Consider the following 23930-nt stretch of genomic DNA (forward strand, 5'->3'; position numbering starts at 1 on the left):
GGTTTGAGTGTAAACCTGGTAAAGAAGCTTCTCCCGATTTTAAAAAGAAAAAAAAAAATTGTATCTTGTATTTAACACCCAACACTTACAATAATTCTATGTTCTTGTTAGGACTGGAAAAATCACTAACATGCCACCGCTATTTAAAAAGGGAAGTATAGCAAAAGACAGAAAATTACACACCAACCAACGCAGTAGAGGGTAAGATCTTGGAATTCATTGTGAAGGATTAGATTTCTGAATAGTTGGATGTGTATGATAAAATAGGTTAAAGTCAGCATGGTTTCATCAAGGGAGGTCATGCCTGACAAATCTGTTAGAATTCTTTGAGGAAGTAATGAACAGGAGAGCCAATGGATGTTATCTCCCTGGACTTCAAAAAGGCCTTTGACAAAGTGCCACATGGGAGGCTACTGAGTACGATAAGGGCCCATGGTGTTAGAGGCAAGGTGCTAGCATGGATAGAAGTTTGGCTGTCTGGCGGGAAGCAGAGAGTGGGGATAAAAGGGTCCATCTCAGGATAGCAGCCAGTGACTAGTGGTGTTCCGCAAGGCTCAGTGTTAGGACCACAACTTTTGACTTTACACATTAACGATCTAGAAGACAAGACCTGAGGGCATTCTGGCTAGGTTTGCAGATGACACAAAGATCGAGGGCCAAAGGGCCTGTTCTGCGTTGTAATGTTCTATGCAAAGATAGGTGGAAGGTCAGGTAGCATTGAGGAGGCTGCAGAAGGATTTGGACAGGTTAGGAGAGTGGGCAAAGTGGCAGTATATGGAGTACAACGTGGGCAAGTGTGAGGTCATGCATTTTGATTGGGAGAACAGACTATTTTCTAAATGGGGAGAAAGTTCAGAAGTCTGAAGTGCAAAGAGACTTGGGAGTTCTAGTCCAGGATTTTCTCAAGGTAAACTTGCAGGGTGAGTCAGTAGTTAGGAAGGCAAACGCGATGATGGTGTTTACTTTGAAAGCACTTGAATATAAAAGCAGGGACGTACTTCTGAGGCTCTCTAAAGCTCTGGTCAGGCCACATTTGGAGTATCGTGAGCAATTTTGGGCCCCATATTCAGGAAGGATGTACTGGCCCTAGAGCTGGTTCAGAGGAGGTTCACGAGAATGATCCCAGCAATGAAAAATTTAACACAGGAGGACGTTTCAGGACTCTGGGTTTATACTTGATGGAGTTTGAGGAGGAGGGGAGATCTAATTGAAATATACAGAATACTGAAAGGCCTGGACAGAGTAGATGTTGTTAAGATATTTTCATTGGTCGAAGACACTAAAACCCAAGGGCATAGCCTTAGAGCAAAGGGAAGACCTTTTAGAATGGAGATAAGGAGAAACTTCTTCAGCCGGAGAGTGGGGAATCTATGGAATTCACTACCACAGTAAGCTGAGGTGGTCGGGTCTTGAGCATGTGTAAGTCTGAGATAGCTAGGTTCTTGAGTATCAAGGGGATTAAGGGTTACGGGGAGAAATCGGGAAAATGGGGTTGAGAAACTGATCAGCCATGATTGACTGACAGAGCAGACTCGATGGGCTAAATGGCCTAATTTCTGCTCCTCTGTCTTATGGTCTTATTTAGGAGACACTGGCAGTCCTCAATTATTTGTAATCTCAATTTGCTGAGTCAAAGTGATGGGCTTCAACTCCCAGACCTTACAGAAATGCTGCTCATATTTAGGCAAGCAGTCAGTGAATTAACTAACACCTACACTTCTAACACTGAACATTTTATAATTAAAATGGAATCAGTACAAATCCAACTGTCAGTGTCCTTGGATTATTTGCACTTTTAAAGTTATGATTGTAGAACAGAACTTTCCAGCAAATGTGTCATAGGTCCAACACTGTGAAAGTAGCAGAATGCTTGATGTGGTCCAGCTAGATATGAAAAGTCCTCTTGTTAAGCTCAGAAATTTGAAGACATTGTCTGACTCCAACCACAATAGATGTCACTGATCCTAGCCAAGGCCTTCTCTGATTAAAAAGCATTAATGCGACATTTTGAATGTCAATTAAAATCTCAGGGTCCCTTCCAACTCAAGCCACAGCTATCTTGTCACATCGAGTTCTTATGACCTTTTTTCTGTTCCCAACTGCAACTCTTGGTAAACGGTAACATGAATTGCATTGGCCACTGTATGTTTAATTAACACACTTGACGGCAAAAGAAATTCAACCACAAAAGGGACTAATTTTAAGCATTTTGATTAAACCCACTTAAAACAAATTCCCAGGATGTAGGAGTCACTGGGCAGGTCAGCGTTTATTCTCATCTCCAGTTGACTGTGGCACTGGCGACGGGACTGCTAAAACAACTGGCAATGGTTTGGATACAACAGTGTATTGCTCAGCCAATTCTGAGGACAATCCACATTTCAGTAAATTGGTATGGGTCACAAAAACTACAGTAAGTACAGCAGGTTTTGTTATCGAAAGTGCCATGTACTTAAGTCTGCTGGATTGTCACTAAGAATCCAAACACATGATATAATGACATCAGTAGCCATTTTGGGCCAGAAAGTGCTCTAGTCTAACCTTGTTGCCTGCAGACTGAACACCACCTTAATAAAGCTCCTGCTGTTTAACACTTTGGTTTCCTGGTCCTTGGAATTAAAAGGACATTAGTGAAAGAATTCAGGCTTTAAACATAATCAGGCAGCTTCATGCTGACTTTTACTGATCTAATCACTTTATTCCAGATATTGCTTATACCAAAATTAACTTTTTTTGCACACACCTCGGTGAGGCGTGGACACACATTCTGCTGGATTATTAAGCAAGACGTGTAATTCAGTGACATGATCCGTATACTATCAGATTCACATCTAATACGAAAAGATCACCATTTGATTAAACATTGAAGTGCAACTGTCTCAGACAACATACCTCAGCTTTTTCAGCCAATGCTCTGGCAGCATTTACCGTACCACTTTTATCCTCCATGTGCCAGTCTCCCTGGGGACCACGGCCATTTCTCTTCACTTTATTCTCAACCAAGGGGTCAGTCAGTCCTCCATCAGCATCACTGGCACTCAGTTCACTTGTAAGACTTTGTGGACATACTGCAGACTTTATGTCCTGCTCAAGACAAACAGTATCCACTCCTTCTGGGGACTTCACTAAAACAGTTTGTGTTGGAACTGGCTCAGGGATGGTTGGAGTGTTGCCCGGATCCTTGCATTGGATGGTACGCTTCACCCCAGGTTCGGGAGGCGATTCCATCTTTCCCGACACCTTCACATTGATTGGACGTTTCAGCCTGCGCTCAGCTTTTGCTTTCCGCTTCTCAATGCTGTCAGAAGATCCTCCTGGTTTCACTTCTTCAGTGACTTCTTCACTGAACAAAGCCTTCTCCTTCCCAGTGTTTCTGGGCAGAATCACAGCAGTCTGTTCTTTACCCTTCTTCTGTAAAATGCAATCAAAGGGGGTAAATATAAAACATACATTCACCTATTACATTTTAAAGAACTAGAATGTTAGGCCCATCATACCTGTGAAGAACTATCCAATTTGTCTCACTCCCCTGTTTTTTCCCCCAAATGCCCCAAATTGTTTCCCTCTGCAAGTATTGACCCAATTCTCACTTGATGTTTACAACTGCATCAGCTTCCACCATCCTTTCCAGCAGTGCCTTTCTCAGCATGATCTGGTGCTTAAAAAACAAGTACAGTACCTAATTTCTCCTCTGGCACATTGGCCAGATGGTTTGGCAAGCCAATTGCTACAGAGATATCTGCATTTTACATAGCTGACTCTGACTGCCAGGTGTATGGATGGGAACAGCCTCGTGTGATTAAAACAATCTAAAAACAAGACAAGACAAGATAGAAAACACATTCTTGGAGCTGCAAACAATGACAATCGGAATCACTTGTCTCTGATTATCGAGATCCCATTTCTACATAAAGTGCCTTGGGGCAAATTGGACTGTAACAGTAGTTGCAGAACTTGGCTCAATGAAATAAACTGGCATGCAAATTCCTTGTAAAATTCCCATTGCAACTCCAAGGGGCCAACTTGGGGATAGCCAATGACTGCATCACCATCATGCAGTACTGAAGCAGCCCAATTTGTGGTTCTGCCATTACTGACAGACCTATCCAATTCGCTCCACCACCTCGGCCCTGTCCCGACAGCTCTGCAAACTTTGCCTTTTCAAAATTTTTTCCATTTTCACTAGAAAATTCTGGTTTCCACCATAACTTATTTTCTTTATATGTTCTTGGGATGAGAGTATAACCAGCCATGGCAGCATTTATTGCCCTTCCCTAAACGCCATAAGATGTCATAAAAAAAATTCACATCAGCTGATCAGTGTCAGGTAGTAACAAGTTTGAAGACATGTAATTTTCATTCTATATTTAGGAGCTTAGCAACAACGGAGGCTCGTTTAGGTACAAAAAAGATACAGAAAATCATTTGATTATAGGAAAGAGCAAAGTCCCAGATCAAAATATAAATCAAATGCATCCATTATCCCATATTAACTGGACATCATCACTCCTGATCCTTCATTTCTTCCCTGCATTACTTTTTTCCTGGCTGTAAGTTTGATTAAAAACTTTAAACTTCTTCCAGTTCTGACGAAAAGTTATTGATCAGAAATGCTTTTCTCCCTTTGGCTGCTACCTGAACCTGCGTGCGCCTGCAACACATTCTGTTTTCACTACAAGAGGGATTTGAAGGATCACGTAGAAGTCGACTGTACCACCCAGAACACAGTGTGGAAAAAAAAACATGATAATACTTGGTAATATTCAGTATCAGAGTTAATATGGGCTGTGCGTTAAGTCATTAAACTGCCCAGTCACAGTGAGAGAATCACTGCACCACCCAGCTCCAATGTGCAGAAGGACACGGTACCAAGACCATTAATAAATAATTTTGGTAACAGAGTTTCAATTTCTTTTGTTTCAAAATGCCATGAGAGCAGAGCTGGAGGCTGGCCAGTTAGATTCTACTCAGACAAGTGGTAATGATTAGTATTTTTGAACTGGTGCCCAGAGCATGACATGGATGTAGCCAAATACTTTATAACCAAGTGTTAATTTGCCACGGATTACTGAAACATGTTTCTAAACTTGTATTAGTTGTTTTTTTTTCCAACCTTTCTACAACTTAATATTCAAATCAAATGTCATTCCAGCTGCTTGTATTCAAAATAAAACTATCCAGATTAATGGGCTTCCAGAAGATAACTCAAGTCCTCCTCCACTGCATAGACAAATGCCAATAAAGTTCCTCTTTTGCTTCAAAATATTCCTCCAGATTCCAATTAACAACGTCCACTCAGACCTGAATTGCTATGCAATCCTGATTGTACTTTTAATTTCTAACTTCAGTCCTTGCATTGGAATTTTTCTTTTAAGCTCCTTCCTCGCACTCTATTTAACCAAATGTAAACCTATTTCAGAGTGACCAGATCATGTCTAGATTTCACCTTTGTTAAATTTGTGTACCAAAATATTCCTTTGCTGCAGTTTAGAAGACATCAGCTTTAATTTAGCGATCTCTGAATCAGAGGTCGTAGGGTCAAATTCCACTCCCAAGTTTGACTTCCATTATCCAGGTTGACAAGCGCCTGGACATAGGAGTGTATTACGTGGTCAGAGGTGCCAAACAAGGGCCCTGTCATTCACGGGTTAGAGAGATCCCATGGCACTACCTAAAGGGGAGCAAGGAAGTTCTTCTCCTTCTGTTAGCTACTATTTATCAACTAACATCTGCAAAACAGATTGTGTGCTCATTTTTCCTATGTAGGTTGTGGGATCTTGCTGTATGGAAATTGATTACTGTAATTCTTTCATAAAATGCAGACTACACTTTAAAAAGACTTTCGAGGCAGTCAGATGCGATGTTCAGTCGTAGATAATGTCATACAGCCTGGAAAGGGACCCTTCGGGTCAACCTAACCATGCCAACCAGACAATCCAATCTGGCCTGGTCCAATTTGTCAGCATTTGACCCATATTCCTCTAAACCCTACTTATTCACATACCCATACCTTTAAAATGGGTTAGCTGTACTAATACCCCCATTTCCTCTGACGGCTCACTCCATACATGGACCATTCTCTGCGTGAAAACGTCACCCCTCAGGTCCTTTTTTTAATCTCTCCTGAAACCCCACCCTAGGAAAAAGACTTCGGCTATTCACCTTAGCTACTGTCATGATCATATAAACCTCATAAGGCCATCTCTCAGCCTCTGACACTCAGGGAAAAAAGCTTCAGCCTACTCAGCCTCTCCCTATAACTCAAACCTTCCAGTCTCGGCAATATGCTTGTACAGGGTATATCCTTTCAGGACCCTCTCAAGTTTAACAACAACCTTCTGATATAAGGACGACCAGAACTGTACACAGTATTCTATAAGTGGTTTTGCCAATGTCCTGCACAGCCAGAACACAACATCCTAAACCCTATAGAGGTAAAAACAATGACTGCAGATGCTGGAAACCAGATTCTGGATTAGTGGTGCTGGAAGAGCACAGCAGTTCAGGCAGCATCCAAGTAGCTTCAAAATCGACGTTTCGGACAAAAGCCCTTCATCAGGAACCTGATGAAAGGCTTTTGCCCGAAACGTCGATTTCGAAGCTACGTGGATGCTGCCTGAACTGCTGTGCTCTTCCAGCACCACTAATCCAGATCCTAAACCCTATACTCAAGTGTTCTGACCAATGAAGGCAAGCGTACCAAACACCACCTTCATTATCCTGTTGACTCCACTTTCAAGGAACTATGCACCTGCACTCCCAGGGCTTGACCATTAACTGTACAAGTCGAGAGTGTGGTGCTGGAAAAGCACGGCAGGTCAGGCAGCATCCAAGGTGCAGGAGAATCGATGTTTTGGGCAAAAGCCCTTCATCAGGAATGAGGCTTGTGAGCCAAGGGGGTGGAGAGATAAATTGGTGGTGGTGGTGGTGTGGGGTGAAGGTAGCTGAGAGTGCAATAGCTAGATGGAGGTGAGGGTAACGGTGATAGGTTGGAGAGAAGTGAAGTGTGGAGCGGATAGGTGGGAAGGAAGATGAACAGGTAGGACAGGTCATGAGGGCGGTCATTAGGAACATCTTTACTCCTCTTTAGGTAGTGCCATGAAATGTCTCTAATTAACCTGTGAATTACAGGGCTCCTATTTGGCACCTCTGACCATGGATGTAGGTTTGCTTGCTGAGCTGCAAGGTTCATTTCCAGATGTTTAGTTACCATACTTCCTGCTTTCTATTTATATGTTTGGGTTTCTTTGGGTTGGTGATGCCATTTCCTGTGATGAAGTCACTTCTGGTTCCTTTTTCTCAGGGGATGGTGGATGGGGTCTAACTCGATGTGTTTGTTGATAGATTTTCAGTTGGAATGCTATGCTTCTAGGAATTCTCGTGCGTGTCTTTGTTTGGCTTGTCCTAGGATGGATGTGTAGTCCCAGTCGAAGTGGTGTCCTTCCTCATCCGTCTGTGAGAGAGGGTCATGCCTTTTTGTGGCTAGTTGGCGTTCATGTATCCTGGTGGCTAGTTTTCTGCCTGATGGTCCAATGTAGTGTTTGTAACAGTCCTTACGTGGTATTTTGTAAATGACATTAGTTTTCCCGTCGTCTGTATAGGGTCTTTCAAGTTCATTAGCTGCTGTTTCAGTGTGTTGGTGGGTTTGTGGGCTACCATGATGCCAAGGGGTCTGAGTAGTCTGGCAGTCATTGCCGAGATGTCTTTGATGCAGGGGAGTGTGGCTAGGGTTTCTGGACGTGTTTTTGTCTGCTTGTTTGGGTTTGTTGCTGAGAAATCAGCGGACCTAGAAGCATGGCATTCCAACCGGAATTCTCAGCATTGCTTCACCTGAGGCCCACTGAAGATGTTATCTAGTAGGGTAATGAAATGTCTGGAAATGAACCTTGCAGCTCAGCGAGCAAACCTACATCCAAAATCTCAATCTGAGTACAAATCTTCTCAAAACTCACTAACCTCTGACCATGTAGTACTCTCACATACGATAAGGTGGGGCAATGAGGAAACTGGTGAAATCCACATTGATCCCATGTGGTTGGAGGGCCCCAAGGCAGATGATGAGGCGTTCTTCCTCCGGGCATGAGGTAGTTAAGGTTTGGCAATAGAGGCAGCCCAAGACCTGCATGTCCTTGGCAGAGGAGGAGGGGGAGTTGAAGTGTTCAGCCATGGTGGGGTTGGTTGGTGCAGGTGTCCCAAAGATGTTCTTTGAAACATTCTGCAATTAGGTGTCTGGCCTCCCCAATGTAGAGGAGACCGTATTGGGAGTAACAGATACAGCAAATGACGTGTGGAAGTGCAGATAAAACTTTGACGGATGTGGAAGGCTCCTTTGAAGCCTTGGATGGAGGGGAGGTGGGGGAAGGTGTGGGTGCAGGTTTTGCAATTCCTACGGTGGCAGGGGAAGGTGCTGGGAAGGAAGGATAGGTTGGTGGGGGACATGGACATGACAAGAGAGTCGCAGAGGTAATGAACTTTATGGAATGCAGATTGGGGTGGGGAGGGAAATAGATCTCTGGTGGTGGGGTGCATTGTAGATGGTGGAAATTGTGGAGGAAATGCCTCATCTTTCAGCTTGTGACCCTCCAACCATACAGGATCAATGTGGATGTCACCAGTTTCCTCATTTCCCTCCCCCTATTTTATCCCAGATCCAACCTTCCAAATTGGCCCCTCCCTCATGACCTGTCCTGCGGCACGGTGGCACAGTGGTTAGCACTGCTGCCTCACAGCGCCAGAGACCCGGGTTCAATTCCCGCCTCAGGCGACTGACTGTGTGGAGTTTGCACGTTCTCCCCGTGTCTGCGTGGGTTTCCTCCGGGTGCTCCGGTTTCCTCCCACAGTCCAAAGATGTGCAGGTCAGGTGAATTGGCCATGCTAAATTGCCCGTAGTGTTAGGTAAGGGGTAGGGGTATGGGTGGGTTGCGCTTTGGCGGGGCGGTGTGGACTTGTTGGGCCGAAGGGCCTGTTTCCACACTGTAAGTAATCTAATCTAATCTAATCTACTTGTCCATCTTCCTTCCCACTACCCGCTCCATCCTCCTCTCCGACCTATCACCATTACCCCCACCTCCATCGATCTATTGCACTCTCAGCCACCTTGCCCTACAAGCCCCACTCTCCTCCCATTTATCTCTCCACCCCTCATTCGCAATGAAGGGCTTTTGCCTGTAACGTCGATTCCCCTGTTCCTTGGATACTGCCTGACTGGCAGTGCTTTTCCAGTACCACTTTCTCGACTCTGATCTCCAGCATCTGCACTCTTCACTTTCTCCATTAACTGTGCAAGTCCAGCCTTAATTTGCCTTACCAAAAGGTAAGGCCCCTTACATTTATCTAAATTAAACTCCATCCGCCACTCCTCGACCCATTCGCCCGTCTGATCAAGGTTCCATTGCACTCGGAGGTAACCTTCTTCACTGTTCACTACACCAACTCTTTTGGTGTCATCTGCAAATTTAGTAATCAAACCTTCTATATTCACATCCAAATCATTTATATAAACAACAAAAAGCAGTGGACCCAGCACCAGATCTTGTGCAGCATTGCTGGTCACAGTCAGAAAAGCATTGATCTAGCACCACCTCCTTTCTCCTATCTTCAAACTAATTTTGTATCCAATTGGCTAGCTCCCCCGATTCTAGGTCGTCTTTGAAAGTCAGTCTTACTACTTTCCAGTCAATATGCATCCAGTCATTCTGTCAGTTCTTCCTTCTCAAGACCTTGATATTTCTTTGCAACCGCAGCCTCCCCTTTCTCCTCTAAGCATTAAGCTTTTAAAATCAGAGTGTAATGCCACCCAATCAATGCACTCTGATATGATTTCTTTTAACTCTTTAACCCAAGCTGATGTCAGCCTTTTAAGTTAGGCATATCAGCTGTAAAACACTTTGGTGATCACTGTACCATGAGGGATGACCATGTGTGCAGAGGAATCTTCTTTGGCATGATAAGCTGGAGGAAGTTGCCCTTCTCCTTGTATTGCAGTTTGCTGCATGAACTCTCAATCTCTTCATGGAAGTGACAACTCCACTGGCGTCCATCTACAACATGGGAAACAAAATTGAACTTAAAAAAAAATGCAGAATAGAAGAGTACAGGTATCTCCACAAATTTATATACCTGACTATAATAAAATATAAAATCAAATTACATTCACAAAGAGAATTTTAAATTTATAATGGATATCAAATGATATCTGAGCATCCTACTTGGATGGTATTTTGTCCTCCTTACTCCCATTACCCCAAGGTTATAATCGGCCCCTGTTCCATCTTAATGTCAAAGGAGACTACCTTGTCATTATAAAGTGTTAGTGTGTAAACCTCAGGACATTTCTTGACCACCACAATTAAGTACTGCAATTTACAATTAATTAAGCATGACATGTTTTGGAGTCTCTGGATACAATTTATTATGTGTAAAATCCATAATAGCCATTGCTTTAGATCAAATACATATTCCTCTCACACAATGATGAAATTCTATCACCAAAGCATTAAAATTTAAGATATTAAATCTGGTCGCCTCAATATAGGAAGGAAGTAGATACTTCAGAAAAGGGTAGAGTGGAGATTTCCCAGGATGCTGCCTGGATTGGAGGGCTTGTCTCATGAAGAAAGGTTGAGTGAGCTCGGGCTTTTCATGCTGGAGGGGAGGAGGAAGAGAGGTGACTCGATAGAGGTGTACAAGGTAATGAGAGACATAGGTAGAGGAGATAGCCAGGACTTATCCCCAGGGCAGAAATGGTTGTCAAGAGGGGTCATAATTTCAGGGTGATTGAAGGAAGGTATAGGGGAGATGTCAAGCAGTAGGTTCTTTACACAGAATGTGGTGGGTGCGTGGAATACACTGCCAGCAGTGGTCATAGAGTCAGAGACATTAGGGACTTTTAAGCACATGGACGGCAGTAAATTGAGGGGTGTGTAGGTTAGGTTGACCTTAGGTTAAGATAAATGCTCGGCATAACACAGTGGGCTGAAGGGTCTGTACTGTGCTATGTTCTAAATGTAAAAGAGAGTGTATAACGTATGCAGTCACCACAAACTTTAGTCATAATTCAAAATACTAGGTGGTTAATGAACATGTATAATAAAATGCAAGATGACAAAGATGGTAACAGGATCACACTGCAGTATGTCAAATAGTACAATATCTGAATTTTTGCCAAATGCTGTCTTGTCAATTCAAAAACTTTGCTTAGTCATGTTGTGGAATGGCACAGCATCATATATTCCAAACTCTAATCACCAATACTGTTTTTATAAACAGTCAAGGGGTTGGCTGAAAATTTGTAGTATCTTTCTAGTTAGTAGCAACTTGATAAAGGAAAAGAAGAACTTGAAGACAAGAGTGAACTACTTCAATTGTACAGGGAGAACAAGCCCACTGATTGAATCCCACATTGAGCAGCTTGGGGCGGATTTTGGGGAATCAAAACAATGAAGAATTACTAAAAGAAATCACTCAGTCACAAAATAAATGGTTTATTAATAGCCATAGCTCAGTGGGAAGTTAGCAGTAGTCAGAGAATCTGTATTAGCCCCATAAAAATACAAGTCTGTTCCTACAGCCAACAGCAGCACTGTTACTATGCAACATGATAAGCTTATAGGAAGACAGATTTAACTGAATAGTTAAAGTACAGGAAACAAGAGGATCCATACCACAGCAGTTTTCTCAGCTAAATAAAAAAAGAACATGAGAAAAGAGGCCAGGGTCTGGGTGTATACAGCTAGATACAGAATTAAAAACGGGGACAGATACACATGAAGGACCAATAAAGAAGCTACAGAAGGTAAGGCACCAGATGAGTTTGGCCTCATACAGGCACATCCTGGACACTGTTCCTCTCCGTACAAGATCAATTACAATCAGCCACAATTTCTTTGCCATAAAATTGGCTGTTCTCACCTGGCAGTGTAACCACACAGCCTGTGTCTGTGAAAGCTGCATCAACTTCATCAACTTGCAGCTTCCCCTCTCCTGGCTTCAGCTTCACTATGACCTCATCTGCATTCTGTTTCCAGTCTATGAACAGCTCTGAAGGAAGAAGCACAGTTCCACAGTTCATGTGACATACCAATAGATCTGGAAACAAGAGTTTGAGATTGGTTGAAAAAATTTTCATTGACTATTACTTTGAAAATGGACACTTTAATAGATACTAGCAATTGAATGTTATTGGAGTATGTTTAAAACAACAGTATGACTATTTGTCAGGCTTACCTTTACATTTTATAATAATCTTATGGGAAACAAGCTGTTGAGTCTGTTTAAAGAAATGGCTAAACCCTCCACATTAGTATGATTCTGAACTAGAACTACTTAAAACAAAATCTGAATCAAATCCAGCAATGTCACAAGAGAAGATGCTTCACAAATTCACACTGCGCTTCAAAATGGACGATATGGAGCAAATTGTAAAAACTAAATCTGGAGTTCAACAGATAAATTAGCCAGTTACATTGAAATGGAGATTATTTGTGTGCAAGACGGAAACTACAAATGGGTAAACATTTCTAAACTAATAACTTCAAATAGAGCAAAGCAGAATGCGCAAATTGTTTGTTGGCAAACTCCAAAATGATAACTGGAGTCAGTTTGTCTGTGAACACAAGCCAATTATTTGATCTGGATGAAGGAGCTTGTTGCTCGAAGATCAGATTGTTAGTGCTCTGAACAAAAGCGGTATTTTATAAAGAGAAATGCAATCCTAGACTAGCCTGAACTGCTAGCATAGGAGAATAGTGTGACGTTGTTGAAGGATTCATTGACCGATCAGCAGCCTGGCACTGTTGGTACTCTCATGTCTTCATGCTCTTCTCTGGTGGAGACAAGTGAAGTGTGGAACACACGATCCTGCTGTATATTAAATCTAGAATTGTGAACTAAAATTCAATTTTTTACATGCTAGGACTAACTGGAGTGAAACTCATTCCAGGGTCTCCTGAATCAAATGAAACAAAAAGTGCTCGAAATACTAGTGTAGTATTTTATGCTCTTATTTCAAATTTCGAGCATCAACAGTACTGTCCTTTCGATTCACAATGTGGAAACATTGCCTTTAAGGCAAACATTTATGCTGTTAAAGAGTTGAAAGTAAGCAAGTTTACAGAGGAGCTTTCTGCAATTTAAACAGATGAATCAAAGAAGTTTTTAATAATATCAAGGGGCAAGGTTTGGCTTCAACAGCCAAAAAAACATGAGGCACCAGAGTGATCAACCAGTATGAGACACAGTTCCTCCAGTCTCTCATTTTTGCGATTAGTATTGTCTACCATGTGAGCTGCCAAGCAGTATCAATGCAAGTTCATTGAAGGTAGAGTTAAAAACATTAAAGACCACAATGATGTTGAACAGGCAGGAGATTTCACCAAAGAACAGAACCTATGCAGGTACGATGGGTCAAATGGACACCTTCTGCACCACAATAATTCTGTGCTTCTGTGATTATGTTTTAATCCTTATGAACCTGATTATGGACCAGGCCAGACACCACACCAAACCGCCCCCCCCCCCACCCCGCCCCCACCCCCCCCAACCAAACATTCCAAGGAAGCAGCCCGAACCCTAACTTTGGTTGTTTTAAGCAGGAGGGATACAGTGGCCCCAACCATTTAATTTTAATCAAAACAAAATTTATTTGCAAGATTGCCAAATGAAATACAAACAAAAGAGAACAGAATATAGAATAACGTAACCTATCCAAAAACTCAACAGATGATCCCAACTTAATGATGCTGTTCCAAATACTTGCAACAATCCACATAAACATCCCTTGGCAAAAAGGTAAAATCAAATGCAGAGCCTTACAGGAGAGATGTCAGAGAGAGAGAGAGAGAGGGTCAGAATGGAACTGCATCTTTGGGTCCAGCAGCTTCACAACTGATGGCTTACTAAAACCAAACCAAACCAGAGAAAGGTTGAGCTGGGAGAACTGGCCACTCCCCTTTCATTGTACAAGTGTTTATTTTAAAACATGAAAACCTTTTGCCTGAGGCACTATCTTAACTATAATCAAATTGGCCTTAAAACTCTTTAAACCTCGACTTCCCGGAGTCTCTAGGTTTATTACCCCTCTGAAAAATACCTAAGGATAATATAACCTTTTTAAAAGGAGGGGTATCATCACAATTCTGAAACTCTGATAGACTAGATTATTCATCTCAAACATTAAGTATGATTTTTTTGGATGCTGTCTGATGTGCTGGAAATTTCCAGCATTTTCATCATTTGTATGGATTAATTACAATCTATGTCCTTCTGCTTCAGTCTTTTACTTACAAGATGCATTCAAGCATTACCTTTAGATATAGAATCTTATTTGAATAATGGCACATTGTGCCTAGTAGGATAGATAGTGAGTGAGTGAGAGAGCGAGCGTGCGGGGAAGAGAGAGAGAGAGAGAGAGAGAGAGAGAGAGAGAAGCAGGGGGGGTGGGGAAAAGAGAGAGCGCACGAGAGAGAGAGCGCGCAAGAACGCGAGAGAGAGAGCGCGCAAGAACGCAAGAGAGAGAGAGCGCAAGAACGCGAGAGAGAGCAAGAGAACGAGAGCGAGAACGCGAACAAGAGCGTGAGAACGCGAACGAGAGCGAGAACAAGACTTACACAGTTACTGCCTTTTCTATTTGAATTCATGTATTTCTGGACATTGGAGTGCGTCTGGGAAAATTAACAAAGTGAAATTTACAACTGATCTTGGAGGAATCTGTTTGGGAAAAGGTCACAGCACAGAAACAGATGAATGGATAGTTTTAAGTGTGACCTTACAGTAAGTCTGCAATAATGAGTAGAGTGGGTTCTTTCTTGATTATGTTTTATTGAGATATGTCTCTTGATTAAACTTAAAAATATAAACCATAAGTATTAAGTTAGCATGGAACAATGTTTTGTCGAGGAATAAGACTGTCCTATCTTCTGCAGATTGGAAGAAACAAAGTGGTCCTTAGTAGAGTGATATGCTCCTCTTATCAGATGTGGAGTTTAGGGAGAATTTGTGTTACTGAGGATTATATCTGCAATAACTACCAATGGTTGCGAATCCGGTCATATCGAATAGATCGGTTGGAGAGACAGTTAGAGGCAATGAAGAATTTACTAGAGCAAGGGGATGTGATGGAGGTGTCAATGGGGAAGCACTTTGGGGCCAGCGACCACAATTCTACTAGATTCAAAATAATGATGGAAAAGGATAGACCAGATTTAAAAGATTAGATTACTTCGTGTGGAAACAGGCCCTTCGGCCCAACAAGTCCACACCGACCCTCCAAAGAGCAATCCACCCAGAACCATTCCCCTACATTTACCCCTTCACCTAACATTACGGGCAATTAAGCACAGCCAATTCCCCTAACCTGCACATCTTTTCGGACTGTGGGAGGAAACCAGTGCACCCGGAGGAAACCCACGCAGACACGGGGATAATGTGCAAACTCCACATAGACAGTTGCCCAAGGCGGGAATTGAACCTGGGTCTCTGGCGCTGTGAGGCAGCAATGCTAGCCACTGTGCCACTGGGCCGCCCCTAAAAGTTGAAGTTCTGAATTGGAAGAAGGCCAATTTTGACAGTATTAGGCAAAAACTTTCAAAAGCTGATTGGGGGCAGATGTTCTCAGGTAAAGGAACACCTGGAAGATGGGAAGCCTTCAGAACGGAGATGACGAGAGTCCAGAGAAAGTATATTCCTGTTAGGGTGAAAGGAAAGGCTGGTAGGTAGAAGGAATGGCGGATGGCTAGAGAAATTGCGGGTTTGGTTAAGAAAAAGGAAACTATGTAAGGTATAGACAGGATAGATCAAGTGAATCCTTAGAAGTGTGTAAAGGCAGGAGGAGTATACTTAAGAGGGAAATCAGGAGGGCAAAAAGGGGACATGAGATAGCTTTGGCAAATAGAGTTAAGGAGAATCCAAAGGGTTTTTACAAATATATGAAGGACAAAAGGGTAACTAGGGAGAGAATAGGGCCCCTCAAAGATCAGCGAGGTGACCTTTGTGTGGAGCTGCAGGAGATGGGGGAAGATACTAAATGTGTATTTTGCATCAGTGTTTACTGTGGAAAAGGACATGGAATATATAGAATGTAGGGAAATAGATGCTGACATCTTGAAAAATGCCCATATTACAGAGGAGGAAGTGCTGGATGTCTTGAAACACAAAAGTGGATAAATCCGCAGGACCTGATCAGGTGTACCTTAGAACTCTAGGGGAAGCTAGGGAAGTGATTGCCAGGCCTTGCACAGAGATAATTTTATCATCGATAGTCACAGGTGAGGTGTCGGAAGACTGGAGGCTGGCTAATGTGGTGCCACTGTTTAAGAAGGGTGGTAAGGACAAGCCAGGGAACTATAGACCAGTGAGTCTGATGTCAGCTGTGGGCAAGGTGTTGGAGGGAATCCTGAGGGACAGGATGTACATGTATTTGGAAAGGCAAGGACTGATTCGGGATAGTCAACATGGCTTTGTGCGTGGGAAATCATGTCTCACAAACTTAGATTGAGTTTTTTGAATAAGTAACAAAGAGGATTGATGAGGGCAGAGCAGTAGATGTGATCTATATGGACTTCAGTAAGGCGTTCGACAAGGTACCCCATTGGGAGACTGGTTAACAAGGTTAGGTCTCATGGAATACAGGGAGAACTAGCCATTTGGATACAGAACTGGCTCAAAGGTAGAAGACAGAGGGTGGCGGTATAGGGTTGTTTTTCAGACTGGAGGCCCATGACCAGTGGAGTGCCACAAGGATCGGTGCTGGGTCCACTACGTTTCATCATTTATATGATTTCAATGTGAACATAGAAGGTATAATTAGTAAGTTTGCAGATGACACCAAATTGAAGGTGTAGTGGACAGTGAAGAAGGTTACCTCAGAGTACAACAGGATCTTGACCAGATGGGCCAATGGGTTGAGAAGTGGCAGATGGAGCTTAATTCAGATAAATGCAAGGTGCTGCATTTTGGGAAAGTAAATCTTAGAAGATCTATACACTTAATGGTAAGGTCGTGGGGAGTGTTGCTGAACAAAGAGACCTTGGAGTGCATGTTCATAACTCCTTGAAAGTGGAGCTGCAGGTAGATAAGATAGTGAAGGAGGTGTTTGGTATACTTTCCTTTATTGGTCAGAGTAATGAGTAAAGGAATTGGGAGATCATGTTGCGGCTGTACAGGACATTGGTAAGGCCATTGTTGGAAGTGCAATTCTGGTCTCCTTCCTATCGGAAAGATCTTGTAAAACTTGAAAGGGTTCAGAAAAGATTTACAAGGATGGTGCCAGGGTTGGAGGATTTGAGCTATAGGGAGAGATTGAACAGGCTGGGGCTGTTTTCCCTGGAGCGTCGGAGGCTGAGGGGTGACCTTCTCGAGGTTTACAAAATCATGGGGGACATGGATAGGATAAATAGACAAAGTCTTTTCCCTGGCGTGGGCAAAGTCCTGAACTAGAGGGTATCGGTTTAAGGTGAGAGGGGCAACATATTAAAAAGACCTAAGCGGCAACTTTTTCCACAGAGGGTGGTACGTGTATGGAATGAGCTGTCAGAGAAAGTGGTGGAGGCTGGTACAATTGAAAAATTGAAAAGACATCTGGATGGGTATACGAATAAGGAGGGTTTGGAGGGATATGGGCTGGGTCCTGGCAGGTGGGACTGAAGGGTCTGTTTCCGTGCTGTATTGCATTCGTGCAGCAGCTGGATAGTTTTCCAATGCAATAAAAGGATTGAGGGATAGGATCAGGAGGTCAAGTCAAACTATTAAAAAAAGAAGGGCAAGCTCACTTTGCCGAAGAGAATTTTAGTGGCCTCCAAAATCTAAGAAATTTGTTTGTAAAAAGATACAGTAAATGACTGGCTTCCAGAAACAGCAACAAAGCTGACTCCAGGTTCTTTCATAGGTTAGCAGTGTCTACCTTATATTTAAGAAGGTAACCTGCCCACTTAAGTACTTTAATGTGATGAGTTACATGAACAGCAACACAAAATGAGATGGAAGGATAATTACACTCAAAAACTGCAGATGTTGTAAATCAGAAACAAAAATAGAAATTGCTCGAAAACCTCAGCAGGTCTAGCAGCATCTGGAGAGAAATTGGAGTTAATGTTTCAGGTCAAGTGAACCTTCTTCAGAGCTCAACACCTTTTGATTGTTGAAATTCTATCAGGCCGCCTCCATGTCTATTAAAAAGTACACAATATAAACCTCCTGGATCGACTTCAAATATTTTGTGTAGCTATTCTTCTTTCACTCCCAATTCCCCCCATCCCCACTGCACCTTCCCTTGCAACTGCTGAAGGTTTAACACCTGCCCATTTATCTCCTCCCTCCCTCCAAGGGACCAAACACACTTTCCAGCTGAAGCTACACTTTACCTGCACTGCCCACAATCTATTCTACTGCATTTGCTGCTCATACTGTGGTTTTCTCTACACTGGGGAAAGTGTAGTCTGGGCGAATGCTTTGCAAAACATCTACGCTCTGCCCACAAAAACTACCTGAGCATTTCAGGTGCCTGCCACTTTAACACCCCACCCCATTCCTGGATCAACATCTCCTGTAGTCTCAGGCTTGCTGCAATGACGAGTTGGACTGAAGAGTCGGTTTCCCTCCAGAACAGCACCTCATTTTCCACTTGGGGAGCCTACAACCCTCTGGACTCAATATTGATTTTAATAATTTTAGGGCCTGAACTACCCATGTCCTAGCCCCTACCCCACACGTCAGGCCCTAATTTTCACGCAGAGGGTGGGACACGTATGGAATGAGCTGCCAGAAGATGTGGTGGAGGCTGGTACATTGCAACATTTAAGAGGCATTTGGATGGGTATATGAATAGGAAGGGTTTGGAGGGATATGGGCCAGGTGCTGGCAGGTGGGACTAGATTGGGTTAGGATATCTGGTCGACATGGACGGGTTGGACCGAAGGGTCTGTTTCCATGCTGTACATCTCTATGACTCTATGAGGGAGGAGCTAGATAGAATTGACTGGGAGAGGAGCATAGCAGGAAAGGCAGTGGAACAGCAATAGCAGGAGTTTCTGGGAGTAATTCAAGAGACACAGCAGAGATTCATCCTGAGGAAATAGAAGCATGGTACAGGAAGGATGAGGCAACCATAGCTGACTAGGGAAGTCAGGGATAACAAAAGCCGATGGGCGGCACGGTGGCACAGTGGTTAGCACTGCTGCCTCACAGTGCCAGAGATCCGGGTTCAATTCCCTACCTCAGGCGACTAACTGTGTGGAGTTTGCACGTTCTCCCCGTGTCTGCGTGGGTTTCCTCCGGGTGCTCCGGTTTCCTCCCACAGTCCAAAGATGTGCAGGTCAGGTGAATTGGCCGTGCTAAATTGCCCGTAGTGTTAGGTAAGGGGTAAAGGTAGGGGTATGGGTGGGTTGCGTTTCGGCGGGGCGGTGTGGACTTGTTGGGCCGAAGGGCCTGTTTCCACACTGTAAGTAATCTAATCTAATCTAAAAAAAGCAAAAGAGAAAGCATATAAACATGGCAAAGGGCAGGGCTAAACCAGAGGATTGGGAAGCTTACAAAGAACAAACAAACAAATAATGAGGGAGAAGATTATATTTGAAAGTTAGCGAGCCATGATTTATCAAGGAAGACCAAACATTTCTTGTGGGGAACAAGGAAATGGCTGAACAACAGAATAATTGCTTGGTGTGGAAAACACAAGTAATATCGCAAAAATTCGAGAGAGAGAGAGAGAGAGAGAGGCAGAGCCGAGTATGGTGGCCATCACCAAGAAGTTGCTAGAAAACCCGAATGGCCTGAACATGGTTGAATCACCTGGACCAAATGGACGACAGTTCTAAGTGAGACAGCTGAAGAGATAGTGCAGGCTCCAGTGGTGATCTTTCAGGAATCAGTAGAATCAGGGACGGTTCCTGAGGACTGGAAAATAGTTAACATCACACCCCTGTTTAAAAAGGGAGTAAGGCAAAAGAACAGTAAGAATAATTATAGGCCAATTAGCCTAACCTCGGTTATGGGTAAGATTTTGGGGTCTACTGTGAAGGATGAGATTTCTGAACACTTGGAAGTGTCTAGTAAAATAGGGCAAAGGTCATCATGGTTTCATCAGGGGGAGGTCATGCCTGACAAATCTGCTAGAGTTCTTTGTGAAAGTAATGAACAGGTTAGACCAAGGAAAGCCAATCAATGTGACATAACTAGACTTCAAGAAGGCCTTTGACAAGGTGCCAGACAGGAGGCTACTGAGTAAGGTAAGAGCCCATGCTGTTAGAGGCAAAGTGCCAGCATGGTGATAGAAGCTTAGCTGTCTGGCAGAAAGCAGGGACAAAGGCGTCCTTCTCAAAATGGCAACCAGTGACAAGTGGTGTTCCACAGGGTCAGTGTTGAGACCCCAACTTTTCACTTTATACATTAATGATTTGGATGAAGGAACTGACAGCCTTCTGGCTACGTTTGGAAATGATACAACGATAAGTAGAGGGACAGGTAGCATTGAAGCAAACAGAGAGGCTGCAGAAGGATTTGGACAGATTAGGAGAGTGGGAAAAGAAGTGGCTGATGGAGTACAATGTGGGCAAGTGTGAGGTCATGCACTTTGGTAGGAAGAATAGACGGTTTTCTAAATGTGGAGAAAGCTCAAATGACAAGTTCAAAGAGACTTGGGAGTTCTAGTCCAGGATTCTCTCAAGGTAAATTTGCAGGTTGAGTCAGTCGTTAGGAAGGCAAATGCAATGCTGGCATTTATTTTGAGAGGACTTGAATATAAAAGCAAGGATGTGCTTCTGATGCTCTATAGGGGCTCAGACCATGTTTGGAGTATTGCGTGCAGTTTTGGGCCCCATACCTCAGGAAGGATGTCCTGGCCCTAGAGCTGGTTCAGAAGAGGTTCATGAGAATGGTCCCAGGAATGAAAAGTAATATATGAAGAATGTTTGAGGATTCTGGGTTTATACCTGATGGAGTTTAGAAGGATGAGGGGGGGTTCTGATTGAAACTTACAGAATACTGAATGGCCTGGACAGGGCAGATGTTGGGAAGATATTTCTATTGGTAGGAGAGACAAGGACCTGAGGCCATAGCCTTAGGAGTAAAGGGAAGGCCTTTTGGAACAGAGATAAGGAGAAAATTCTTCAGCCAGAGAGTGGGGAATCTATGGAATTCATTGCCACAGAAGGCTGTGGAGGCCAGGTCAGTGAGCATATGTAAGACTGAGATAGACAGATAGATCTCCTGATTAGCCCTTTCCTGATGAAGGGCTTTTGCCCAAAACGTCAATTCTCCTGCTCCTCAGATACTGCCTTGCCTGCTGTACTTTTCCAGCACCACACACTCGACTGAGATAGATAGATTCTTAAGTATCAAGGGGACTATGTGTTACAGGGAGAATGAGGATGAGAAACTTATCAGCCATGATTGAATGGGGGAACAGACTCGATAGGGGCAGAAATTAGGCCATTCAGCCCGCATCTTATGGTCTTAAAACCTGGTTTTATAGATCAAAAAGTAAGTGTTATTCTTGCAATGTTGCTTCTGTATCGGTCAGTCAACATATTCATGACATGCCAGTATATTTTTAACAAAGGAAGATCACACAAAAAGGGAAAAAATAAAGCTCAAGGTATTTTCAAAAGATCTCACCATAAACAGCAAAATGATAGCTTCAATGCTTTCTCACCTGTGTTTCCTTTTAATCCCCTTTCTGCATGTTCACCAGATGTGATTCTCTATTTTTCCCCAAAGTAGAGACAGGCCAACTCAGTGGCTTTTCTCATTTTTGACTAGTTTGAGGCTTTGAAAAGGTCAAGACTCCTTTCCAGCCTTATTGGCCTGGAGGTTGTCAATAACTTAAACGGCCCTTCAGCTGGTGTGGACCTTTTCTCCTGAACTGAACCTGCTTCATGCTCCCAGCCACCTGTCTCTTTTTGTGCATCATAAAATATTGACTTTGTAAATACTTCAGCAATTATTTCACCAGACAGCTTGCTAATTAATTAGTTTAAGCCACATGTTTTCTTAGAAAGGATTTAAAAGCAGTGTGTATTCCTGAAAGCCTGCTGAATGATTTGGAGATTTTTAGTATTTTGGAAGAGACTGATAGGATGGATAGAGACATAACCTTAAAATCAAAGGCAGGCCATTCAGTAAAGAAATCAGGAACACATTTCATATTCGTGAATTTGAACTCTGAATTCGTCCAAATGGAAATATTTGCTGTGTACCTTGTCAAACACTTATTCTAATGAAAATATGTTACATTACAGCAACTTGTAAAGTTTGTGCACTGTACTTGAAAGACAGAGGTCAACATGGCCAGTTTTCAGTTTCGGGTTTCAGGAGTGGAGCAGACAGCAACCCAACAATAACTTCTCATTGGCAGCACAGCAACCACAACACTAAAATAACATTTGTATGCAAAAACCAAAGCAGATATAAGATAGCATAAAAATAATTTGTAAATAAGCAACTGCATCAATAAGGCACAATAAAAGGTAACATTTTAGTTTTACCTTCACCAGAATCTGCAATCGTGCTAAAAGATTTTCTATATACTTCTAAAATTTACTACTTTTTGTTTGCTCAGTCAACACTTCTGACTGCTATCTTTCCAAAGACTTTACTTTGAAATGTGAAATGCTCAGACTTGCTTGCAGAACATAATTTGTTAAATTGCTGTCCTTGAAATATAAAACCGTACCCATCTCCCAAGACTACAGATGTCTATAAAAGGAACTTAGTTTATAAACTTGGATCAGGGGACCAGATTACCGCTCAAATATTACATATTTTGCCCAATATGGTGAAGAAAATTACCGTAGTGCAAGTAATATCATAGCAACTTTTTTATTAACCAGCCCCTATGAGATCACAAGTGTATGAGTTGATCAAATATTCCAGTTGATTGAGGTCCATATAAATCAATATTAAAACACACATTAAGTAATAAAAAAGTAATGCAGGGGGTACACACAAGACACATACATATTTACAGTATAATTTACTTCAAAAATGCAAATTTACCATAAATAAAACTTACCAGCAGAGAACCTTCTCTCTCTCACTATCAACTGACCATTCATATCTCAAATACTGTGATGGTACAGTAAACCTTCTGTATTTGAGGTACACACGTTTTGCTGGTTTGTTAAGACAGCCAATTCATAAGGTGCTGGTTAAAACAAAGTTTGCTGTAGCTACAGCAAAAAATGAGATAGCTTTGAATTGTTGTGATCCCAACTAATATTAGTACCAGTTCAATCAGATCCTAGACAGGAACCTGTATTCATAGCATACATTTTAATTGTTTTGGTTTTAAGTGGCCTCTCACTAAGAAGTATGTAAACAATGCTGCAGATTCCACTTTAAAAAGCAGTTTTATTACAAAATAATGCTTTGTTTGTAAAAACACAAATTTACTTATAGTACAAATTGAAAGAGGTTTAAAACACAAAAATATAATACCAGTAACCTCAAAATGCTGCAGCAAAAAGAGCAACTAGGGAGAGAATTGAGCCCCTTGACAATCAATGATGTCATCTACGTGTCAAGACACATTAAACCAATATTTTGCATCAGTTTTTGCTGTGGAAAAGGATGTGGAGGCCAGGGAACTTTGGGAAATAAATAGAGGTCTTGAAAACAGTCCACATTACAGAAATGGAGGTGCTGGACATCTTAAACAACATAAGGATAGATAAATTGCCAGGACCTGATCAAGTGTATCCCAAGATGTTGAGAAGAATAGGGAAGAAATTGCAGGGCCCTAAATACATATTTGTATCATCTACAATCACAGATGAGGCACTGGAGGGTTGCTAATGTTGTACCTTTATTTAAGGAATGCTATAAGGAGAAACCCGAGAGCCAAAGACTGGTGAGACTGACATCAATGGGCAAGTTGTTGAAAGGGATTTTGAGAGAGAGGTAGGATTTACTTGCATTTGAAGAAGCAAGGACTGGTTAGG

At 42.5% G+C, this 23930-nt stretch overlaps 1 protein-coding gene across 9 annotated transcripts in view; it reads right to left on the bottom strand.

Annotated features, from left to right (window-relative positions):
- usp19 (ubiquitin specific peptidase 19) overlaps positions 1 to 23930 on the bottom strand; it is a 162533-nt gene that overhangs the window by 91603 nt on the left and 47000 nt on the right. For all 9 annotated transcript variants that reach the window (XM_072581747.1, XM_072581744.1, XM_072581742.1 and 6 more), the window contains 3 exons: positions 11911 to 12039; positions 9904 to 10040; positions 2893 to 3411 (listed from right to left, as the gene is read on the bottom strand). In XM_072581747.1, coding sequence (XP_072437848.1) covers positions 2893 to 3411; positions 9904 to 10040; positions 11911 to 12039 — 785 coding nt within the window. The remainder of the gene's footprint in view (positions 1 to 2892; positions 3412 to 9903; positions 10041 to 11910; positions 12040 to 23930) is intronic.

This window comes from Chiloscyllium punctatum, chromosome 12 (genome assembly GCF_047496795.1).
Source record: "Chiloscyllium punctatum isolate Juve2018m chromosome 12, sChiPun1.3, whole genome shotgun sequence".
Lineage (NCBI taxonomy): Eukaryota > Metazoa > Chordata > Chondrichthyes > Orectolobiformes > Hemiscylliidae > Chiloscyllium > Chiloscyllium punctatum.